This window comes from Suricata suricatta, chromosome 17 (assembly GCF_006229205.1).
Source record: "Suricata suricatta isolate VVHF042 chromosome 17, meerkat_22Aug2017_6uvM2_HiC, whole genome shotgun sequence".
Lineage (NCBI taxonomy): Eukaryota > Metazoa > Chordata > Mammalia > Carnivora > Herpestidae > Suricata > Suricata suricatta.
In genome coordinates this window covers 16,387,352-16,398,019 of record NC_043716.1, presented here as the reverse complement: position 1 = coordinate 16,398,019, position 10,668 = coordinate 16,387,352, and the positions used below count along the sequence as shown (strand labels likewise).

The following is a 10,668-nucleotide window of genomic DNA, read 5'->3' as shown; positions in this document are numbered from 1 at the left end:
CTCCATCTGACAGCAATGAGTCAGGTAGATAGTATTATCCTACTCTATGCCAGAGATGCAGGGCCACCCAGACAAAGGAATCTGGTCTTTGGAGTCAGAAAGACATGCACGCAAATCACTGCTGGGTTCCCTGGGCCAGAACGTGGCCCCTTAGAACCTCAGTAAACTCGTTGGTGAAATGGGTGTTAGAATGATCTGCTTCATGGGTTATCCATTGTGAGGATAAGGGAGTACTATCTGGTTCACAGTAAATGCTCCGTAAGCTGTAGTTGTTATTAAGGATGAGCAGAAGAGGGGTGCCGGGGTGGTTCCGTTGGTCCAATGTCCACCTCTTGATTTCAGCTCAGGTCATGGTCTCTCAGTCATAGGATCAAACCCCATGTTGGGCTCTGCACTGACAGCACAGAGCCTGGCTGGGATTCTTTCTCTCTCTCTCTCTGCTCCTCCCCTGCTCACTCTCACTCTCTCTCAAAATAAATAAATACACTTAAAAATAAAAAAAGAATGAACAGAAGAGACCCAAACCCAGCTTAAAGTAGGAATTACAAACTAATTGCTCGCTTCATTTCCACTCCTGGTGTGGCTTTGCCCTGATTTTCATGCAAAGAGAAGGTGGTGGTGTCCAAAGTGCCCATGCTGTAACCATCAGGGGGCATGTGAAGCAACAATGCCAGAGGGAGAACATGGTTAAAAATCATATTGAGGTGATGTTTGGAAAGAATAATGGTTAGCTGGAGACGTGGAACTTCTTCTCCAGCTTTCTCAGACTTCAGGTAGTTGAGTAAAGCAGAAAGACGACAGGTTAGGGCTGCTCATGACTCCAGGAACATGGGATGGATATTTGTAAACTCTTTGCACAATAACCCTGATCTCCCCTCCATACACACACATGATAGTTTGTGCATGTGTGTTTGAGCTTCTCAGTCAAATATAAGAGCCTCCTTTTTCGTAAAAATTAAAACCAGGCTCAATCAGGCCTCATTATACTAAAACTTAAATAGGGTATAAAGCTCCCACGTTAAGATACCGAGAGCATATGAAGCACAAAGACAACATAAGCATGTCATTTGTCACTAGAGTAAGGACTATATCACAGTTACCTCTGTGCCTCCAGAGTTACGAAACTTCATCAGAGGTTGATGGCATTCATTTATTTATCTGTTCACTCAAAATGTATTTATTGAGCCAGGAGTTATGCCCAGAACTGAAGATACAATGACAAACAAGACAGAGGTGGCCCTTGCCCTCACAGAGCATGAAGTCTCATAGAAGAAGCAGATCATTAAACCATCAACTTTTTTATTTTCAAAAATAGCTTTAGTTATTTTGATGGAAATTGTGTTCACATTGTTCAAAACCCAAGAAGTACAGAAAAATATACTGTGACAAGTTTTGGCCTCTACTTGAGCCTCGAGGGCTTCAGTTCCCCTCCTTGGAGTCCAAGATGTCCAGTTTCTAAAGGAATTTCTACAGTATGATCAGTGCAATACTGGGAGAAGTACAGGGTGCTATGAGGGACCATTGTAGGGTCCCTAAGCCAGTCCAGGGGATAGGGAATGAATAAATGAAAAAATGACCAGATAGGTGTTTCCCTAAGACCTCAGTTCTGGGGAGGGAGAGAAATAGAGGTGACAAGGGCCACCCAGCCATTGCCAGTGGGTCCCATAAGCCTTTGCATAGCCACCAGCCACCCAGAGTTCACTATGATCCCCAAATCAACTCTGTCCCTTGCCAGCCATTGATCCAGACATTGCCGATTAATCAAGCAGCAGAAACATTTAGAGTGGCACACTGTGCTTAGCATATCAGACCTATATGTTTGGGATGTTCTGCCAAATCTGCACATACTTGTGTACAAATCAGAACTTGGCCCCTGGCTTTTGGTTCTAAGAAAAGGGGCTCCAACAAACCTTGAGTCACAGTAGAGAGATTGGCAGAGAGATTGAGAGAACTTTACTGGGAAGTTCTTCCTCTCTCCAAGCTACTATGGAATTTTCTATAGTATCTGTCACCAGAGAGAGGGTAAGGTAATAAGCAATAATAAACCCACTATGTGTCAGGTAGATACTATCTCCTTTTGGGGGATTGAGAGAGACTGAGTGACTTGCCCAGAATCACCTAGCCAGTAGAGCTGGGATTTGAACCTATGTCTGCCTACCTCAAAGCCCTTTCCAAGCCTCTACTTCTCACAGCAGCTGTGAGCAACACATCCTCCCCTCAGGGCTCCTGGGAAGCCAGTGATTCCCCTACATTAATCTCACCAAGTGCCCTGAACTTCCAGGGAGAAATCATTTTAATCTTTAGGATATGATAGGTACAGTACCTTGGGCCTGTGAGATTTCCAAGGTCCTGAAACAATATAGTAACAAGATGCACTGGCTCCCCACATTCTAAAATAAAGCTGCAAAATTAAAGTGAATATTTAATAACATAGCTATGGAGAGATTCATGTCTATAGGTCAAACATAACTGAATTCAACTCATATATTTATATATAAATATAGTAGAAGAAAGATTCCTTTTTTTTTAATGTTTATTTATTTTTGAGAGAGAGACAGCATGAGCAAGGGAGAGGCAGAGAGAGAGGGAGACACAGGATCTGAAGACAGGTTCCAGGCTCTGCACTAGCTGTCAGCACAGAGCCCGACACGGGGCTCAAACCCACAAACTATGAGATCATAACCTGAGCTGAAGTTGAATGCTTAACCAACTGAGCCATCCAGGAGCCCCAAGAAAGATTCCTGAGGGCACAGTGAACCTTCTTTTCTTTGTCTTAATAAAGTTCAGAATTGTTATAGTCCTTTCCTAGTTTTTAACAACAAATATGTATATAGCCTGTATGAGAAGTGAGGTGCATTTTGATGTATCGGGTCTGACATGGGGTCTTAGGAAGGTCCCAGGGTAGCATGAGGAGCCCAGAGAAGGGGAGGGGACAAACACTCGCACAGGGGCCTGTTCTCACCTTGCACCTGTTCCAAGATCAAGACCACTGCAGCAAAGGTCTGCCGCCCCCAGCCTTGCCCTCAGCAGTAGGGCCTCTCTGGATTTCTGTTCCCTCGGTTTAGACAAAAGCCCGAGGGATGCCTGGCCAGCAGGCTGTACAGCCAAAGCTCTGGGGATCAGGGGCAACAAAAGCAGAGGGAAAGCAGAGTGCTGACAGGGCCAGAGGCGATCGGCCACGGGGTTATAAAAGGCAGGGCCACAGAGGAAGTGGCACCAGATGGAGACCCAGACTGTGCAGCAGGAGCTGGGTGAGTAAGGCCCTGCAGGTACCCTGGCCCTTCTGTTTCTTCCCCTACAGAGAGACAGGCCCTGGAGAGGGCCTGCTTTTTCTGCCCTGTGGTCAGAGCCTCCGAGGATGGCTAGAGAAAAGTAGAGACCTTGGGAGTGGAGAGGCAGCCCTATTCTCTCACCCCAAGAGGCATCATTTCTATGGCAATAACCATGGGCGTGGCGATTATGGCTGGGAGGGGGAGTGGGGTTGCAAGAAATGAGCAGGCTGCTGAGGCACAGGGAGAAGCTGTGTGGGACAGGAGCTGGGAAATGCTTATTCAGAGGTTCAGAATGGAAAGATAGACCACACAGTTTACAGGCATCAGTCCTTGGCCCTGATACCGGCCCAAAAGGAGGGCCATGAATGGCTGTTCTGAGCCATGAAACCTGCCTGTCTTGTTTCCCTCCCTCCGTCTCTCCTATCTTTCCTTCCTTTTACGCTTCCTACCATCTTTTCTGTCTACTGAACCTCAATGAGCCTCATATCCTCATCTGTAAAAAGGGGATAATGATAGGACTTACCTCATAGGCCTGGTGTAAATGTATTCGTGCATATCAAGCATTTAGATCAGAGCCTGGAATAGAAGGAGCCCCCGTTAGCTATTATTACCCCTGTTTCTTGCTTGCTTTCCTTCAATAAGTTTTTTTAAGTATTTATTTATTTTTGAGCGAGAGAAAGAGAGAAAGAGAACATGAGCGGTGGAGACAGACAGAGAGACAGAGAGACAGAGACAGAGACAGATGATCCAAAGTAGGCTCTGCACTGAGAGCAGATAGTTTGACGTGTGGAGTGAGCTCACGAACCCTGAGACCATGACCTAAACTGAAGTCATATGCTCAGTTGACTGAGCCACCTAGGTGCTCCTCAGTAAGTCTTTTCCAATGCCACCCATCCTCCCCCTCAACCCTGTAATGCCGGGACTTGGGCTCAGCGTGGTGCCACATTGATCAGTCAGGAGATCCAGACCCTGCCATTGAGATGTTCACCCAGGACACATTTGATAGAAAGGTCGATACTCTTATAAGTGCCAGAAATCAGGAAAGAAAGCAAGTCATCACAGACTGGAAAAGCAGCAGGGTCTCTCTGAGGAGGCCAGGCCAAGGACAGGGAGGCCTAGAAGACAGAGACAGGGCGGGGGAATGGTGGCGTGGTCACTCATGGCTGGTTGGGTTGAGGCTGTGAGGAGCCAGGTGGGAGGGGATTAGACGTTGGTAATATGAGGTTCTGGGCTAGATACTCGCCAAGGAGTTGATACTGGGGTACTTGATACTGAGGCAATGCTGCCACCCTTAGGGGGTACCTGGAGGCAGGCAAGAGGGTGACAGCGACATTAATCAAGAAGTCATGTTGCCTGTGTGGTACTTCACTGTATTATTGCTTCTAATTCTTTCAATAACTGCACACAGAAGCTTTACTGATGGAAAACAACTCATGAGAGGCAGAGACAGGATCCCAACAAAGTCTATCTATTGGGCCTGACTCTTCCTTTACTTTCTCCTGTGCTCTATCACCTCACCTTCTCCCCAAGAGGCCATGTGATATGTGTTGTCTTCCAGAAACCCTTCCAACCACTAAGATGGCTCAAACCAACCCCATGCCGGGGTCCGTGGGGCCATGGAAGGTAAGTTCACCTCCATCACATGGGATATTGAATACTTATACAGGGCCCAGGGCATGAGATCCTGCCATAGAGCAGGCCCCAGGGCTGTGTTTTTCCATGTGACAATGACCAACCAATAAGATACCAGTTTTAGGGGATGGCTCTACCCAACATCAGATGCTATCTCAGGAAGGGCAGAAGGATGGAAGCCCAAATGATACCTAGTTTCCTAGGTCACCTCTCCACCACGCTACTAAAATCATCTTAAAATAGAACAGCCCAGAGTGGATTATGCTGCCATGGAGAAACAAGGGGCCCAGAAATGAAGAGATCCCACCAGATCCCAAACCAGGTCTCCTGACTCCCAACCTGAGGTTGATTACAACCATTTCCTGAAGTGGCTGAATCTTAGCTTTTCACTGTTTTCTTCAACATCCCTTCAACGGGGTCAACACTGAGGACAGCTCACAGCTTTGGGAGTTCACGGTTCAGGAGCAGAGTTCTAGTTCAAGGTATAAAAGGGGTTTATCACAACACTCCCTTTACATTTTCCATTTCTGTAAAGAATGTGGCCAGAGAAGATAAGAAATAACCCACACAAAAGCCCGGGACCCAGAATCCTTGCCTCTGGACCACACTTCTACAGGAAGCATGGTGGAATGAGTCCACAAGTCCTTGGTCCATCCACTGGGCCAGCTATTGTTCCTGGCAAACCATTCCTATCATAAACCAAGCCCCACAGTACATCCCTGGGCATGTAAACACCACCAACCAGTGATAACAACCCAACCCCCTTCCTATCCTGTCTATACTGGAAGAGACCTTACCAGGCATCTTGGGCTATAGCTAAGTGATGGAAAGTTAAGCTCTTGACCTGGGCCTCTGTTCTTCTTGAGGTACCATGTTCTAGCTCTGTTTTCCCATTCTGTTCCATTCAGATAACCATCTACGACCAGGAGAATTTCCAGGGCAAGAGGATGGAGTTCACCAGCTCCTGCCCAAATGTCTCTGAGCACAGTTTTGATAATGTCCGGTCTCTCAAAGTGGAATGTGGCGCGTGAGTATGGACCCCAGAGCCCTTATTTGTGGTCTCTGTAGATGGGATGTAGAAAGATGTTCCCCCAGACTCTAGTCATTTCTGGGAGATAGGCCTCCATATGGACGTAATCTCAAAAGAAATCACTACGTGTGTAATTTAGTAACTCAAAGTTGGAAGGAACATGAGGTTCCTGGTGGCTTGCTACTAGACTGGAGAGGAGGGTAAAGAAATGTAGACCATGTGGTGGGGCAGTGACGGTCATTAGATCTGTGCCTCTAGAGCCCATAGGCTGCTACCTAGGATTCTCTCAGAATAGCCACAAGACCCTTTAGTTTTTCTTGTCTACAGAAAATAGAGAGGAAACTGTTAAACTCTTTATAGCTAACTCCCTTCCTGCATGTCCCAGAGCAGACATTACTAGCTAATTTCTCTATGAAAAAAGGAACTCAACCTCAGAACTTGAGACCCATATTAGTTCCTAGTGAGTCCTGATTTCAGGAGTTTTTTTTAATTGATTATTGATTTCTGTGGCAAGTAAGACTCTTGTTTTATTTCCTGACTCTTGGCAGGGAGGTTGAGGCCTTTACCATCAGCCTGAAAACACAAGAAAAGGATTCTCCTTTGGCCTAAGCAAAACTGGCTTTGCAGTGGATAGGCTTCCACAAGTTGCTCACCACCAAATTGAGTTAACCCTTTAAAGGGAGTAAAATACTTTAAGGTATTATCGGTAACTGCGACTTGGTTGTGAAAAATGAATCTGAGGTGTTTTAAGAAATAAGGTATAGGTGTGCGATAGTAGGAGAAAGAACCCACAAAGTTAAAAGGAAACAAGAGACTAGTAACCCATCAGCTGCCTGTTCATCCCTTTGCTTCCTTAGGAAGAAGCCAATAGGTTTGGCTGGAGCCAAAGCAATAGTCAGTCACTAGATCCTGAACCTGGAGCTCCAAGTAGAGAATAAGGTAACTTGGAGAGAAAGGAAATAAAACTTTAGACTGACCTTGCTAATACAGATTTCTCAGGTCAGTGAAGTAGACCCTTTCAGTGGAGAATCCAAAAACAAATATTCCATCCACAAACCTGCTTCATGCAGTTGCCAGCTCATTCCCCACCTCTTGTGATAAAATGTTATCACTTTGTATGGCTCTATTTGAATTGGCTTGATATTATACCTTACTGTTGACATCTAAACAAAAGATGCCTTCTCCCTGAGGCTACGCAGGCTCTGAACACCATCAACAAACATCACTACTTGTCTTTGGCAGCTGGGTTGGTTATGAGCACACCAGCTTCTGTGGGCAACAGTTTATCCTGGAGAGAGGAGAATACCCTCGCTGGGATGCCTGGAGTGGGAGTAATGCCTACCACACTGAGCGCCTCATGTCATTCCGCCCCATCTGTTCAGCTGTGAGTCCCTGAAATGTTCACTTCTGTGTATGTAGGGGGGATGCGGTAAGAGAGGGTGCAGATGGACTGATATTTAGTATTCCTTCTCATCAGTTATGCTGGAATGCAATTATGCTGACAGGCAAAGTAAAAAAGAGAAAAGAAAAACACTGGTCCCTCTAAGTTTTCTATTTGGTTTTTTTCGCCACTAAGAGGTGTTTTCATTAAGCTAAAAGAGTGGCAGAAGTGGATTCTCAGAAGCCCAGCTCTTCTAAAGCTCAGTAGGATAACTAGTGAGAGCTGGTTTTGCCTGTTTTTGTACTTCACACAGGTTAGTCTTGGCCTTAATGTTTGTGTAGTAATCATATCCCCTACTTGACTTTAGGTTATTTCCAACACCATATACACATGGGTTTACTTGTTCTATTAATTTCTGTGATCTTTTCTCACATTAGTGAATATTAATCCCTTGGTTGGCTGTGTGTTGGAAGTATTTTTCCTGCTCTTATATTTTCTTCATGTCTTTCGTTGTCCCAAAGTATCTCATGAGTTATTTGTACATTTTTTTAAATGTTTATTTTTGAGACAGAGGGTGCGAGCAGGGGAGGGGCAGAGGGAGAGGGAGACAGAGAATCTGAAGCAGGCCCCACGCTGTCAGCGCAGAGCCCGATACCGGGCTCAAACTCAGGTACCTTGAGTTCATGACCTGAGCCAAAGTCAGAACCTCAACCGACTGAGCCACTTGGGTGCCCGTTATTTGTACATTCTAAATGTTATGGTATTAAATTGGATCAAACAGGATTCTTACCACCATATTGCCTGCAATGTTTTTACAATGACCATATATGTACTTCCTTCTGTAAACCAGAAGTGTTTTGAATTTGAAAAATATGGTAATTAAAGAATTAGGATGACAGCCTTAACACTGATACCAAATGTTTTTTTTTTTTTTAATTTCTGGGTTACAGAATCATAAGGAGTCTAAGATTACCATCTTTGAGAAGGAAAACTTCATTGGACGCCAATGGGAGATCTGTGATGACTACCCTTCCTTGCAAGCCATGGGTTGGTTCAACAACGAAGTTGGTTCCATGAAGATACAATGTGGGGCGTAAGTGCAAAAACAGGGGCACATTTCAAAGTAACTCTTGCAAATGTAAGCCTTGTGAATATCAATACATCAATGGTTACATCTTAACAGATTTCATACATTAGATCATAATTGGCATGGCTGGCACATTGTAGTTATTACTAATTTTCAAATTTCAACTTGTTTGTACCAACTACCACTTAAGGTAAGTTTTTTCCTCTCAAAATAATCCTCTGTGGAAGTATTTATGTGGACTTAAAAATTTTTTTTAATGTCTTATTTGTTTTTTGAGAGACAGAAATAGCATGAGCAGGGGAGGGTCAGAGAGAGAGGGAGACACAGAATCAGAAGCAGCTCCAGAGCCTGATGCGGGGCCCGAACCCACGAACCGTGAGATCATGACCTGAGCCGAAGTCAGACATTCAACGGACTGAGCCACCCAGGCGCCCCAGTGCTGTCTACTCTTATGTTTTTTCATGATCGGGCTTATTTCCAACTAGCTGTAGCCATCTTATGCTCATAAACAGTGCCTGGCACATTTAAGATGGTTATTGTTTTCTTAACCTAAAAGCATTTTCTATCAATTGTGTTAAGAGGCTCCTGACCAAATACTGATGAGGTTACTAATTAATTTTAATAACAATGTGCTTTGGATTTTCTAGCTGGGTCTGCTACCAGTATCCTGGATACCGTGGATATCAATATATCTTGGAATGTGACCATCATGGAGGAGACTATAAACACTGGAGAGAATGGGGTTCTCATGCCCAGACTTCCCAGATTCAATCGATTCGCCGTGTCCAACAGTAGTGGATTAAAAGTTCCAAGTAACAGAAACCTTGCTAAGCAATCTAGGAGTTTTGTTAGCTGATGAAATCCACAATAAATGTCATTAAAAAATAAGCTGTGTAGACTGAATTAACTACCATATTTTTATGTAAATCACGTTCACGGGGCTGAGAACTTATAAAGACAAGCTTCAATAAAAACTGAATTCCCTTTTTGTATCCTTGCAAGTCACTCACTAGGCCAAATACAATAATTCCCTAACTCAAAGAACGTAAGATCATATGAAATCTATCAGCCTATATAGTGACAGACATACTTTTGGTAAATGTTTTTACATCTCTTCTCATTACCTACTCTAATTATTTTGGTGTTAGAATTGATCTTTTTTTCAACTTGTAACAAATCAATGCTAAACAAACTTAGGAAGTTTCTCAAGTATACATTGCCATATATTTTTACATAAAGTTACAAATAAATCCAGAATCTTGGCAACTTATTCTAGTTGCTTAATTGCTTAGCTCACTTTTGGCTTATTTCAATTAGAAGAACATACGGCTCAATAGCACGCAAAGACAGGATAGCTGTTCTCACAGCTGATTTTTCAATAAATATGCCAATTCTAATAAGCACTTTGATAACCTGTATTTGTTTTTAGGCCATGACTTATGACCATGGTACCCTTAAGGCTTAATTTGTACATATGACCCTTTGAAAAAACGTCATTATCAAGGCAATACTCTTAAAGCACACAAAAGATAACACAAACACCTCTGAAACTTTAAAATATTTTATTCAACAATGTACACTTATTATCTCTTAATTTGATCTACAAATTTCTCAAGTTTCTTTTTTTCTGATAAAATAAGTAAATCTGGGTATGGATGTAGAGTGTTTGTAATTTGTTTTCAAAACACTGAACATGGAGTAAGACATCAATAAAGGAAGATCAGAGTGTAACTGACACTTCCTCAGATTCCATGACATCAGAAACAGCTATGGCAAATACCTAAGCAATTAGCAAAAGGGTAAATTTCTGGCCACTGTTCATTTATCTAGAAAGGGTCTATCTTTGTTGACTGGGCAAAATAAACACTGAAAAAAAACTTAATTGGGAGAGGGAAGGAAAACACCCTCCAGCGTAATTGTAGTCCACTAATTATACTTTCCCCCATATCAAGAAGAGGTACCTTGGCTCCTAAGTGCTGCTGCACATAAGACACAAACATCATTTTGCTCCTTCAGTATGTTCTGAGACTGAATGTACATGAACTAGTGACAGGCTGGGGAGTAGCTATAGCATCTAAGATAATGCTACACTCCCCCCCCCCCTTACGCCTTTTAAGGCCAGGCATCATGGGTTACCTTTCCAATCTTGACTACTAGATTTAGTTTTTAACTCTAACTTTCAGAAGGATGGGTTTTGCTGTTTCCAAGTCAACAACATACATCAAGAGCCACTTGATGACAGAAAAGTAGCCCTCCTTTATATGCA

At 43.6% G+C, this 10,668-nt stretch overlaps 1 protein-coding gene across 1 annotated transcript; it reads left to right on the top strand.

Annotated features, from left to right (window-relative positions):
• Window positions 1-3,220: 3,220 nt before the first annotated feature.
• CRYBA1 (crystallin beta A1) lies at window positions 3,221-9,197 on the top strand. Its single transcript, XM_029928937.1, has 6 exons — window positions 3,221-3,251; window positions 4,831-4,895; window positions 5,813-5,931; window positions 7,177-7,318; window positions 8,266-8,408; window positions 9,050-9,197. The coding sequence occupies exons 1-6, from the start codon at window positions 3,221-3,223 to the stop codon at window positions 9,195-9,197; spliced, it is 648 nt and encodes a 215-aa protein (XP_029784797.1).
• The last annotated feature ends 1,471 nt before the right edge of the window (window positions 9,198-10,668 follow it).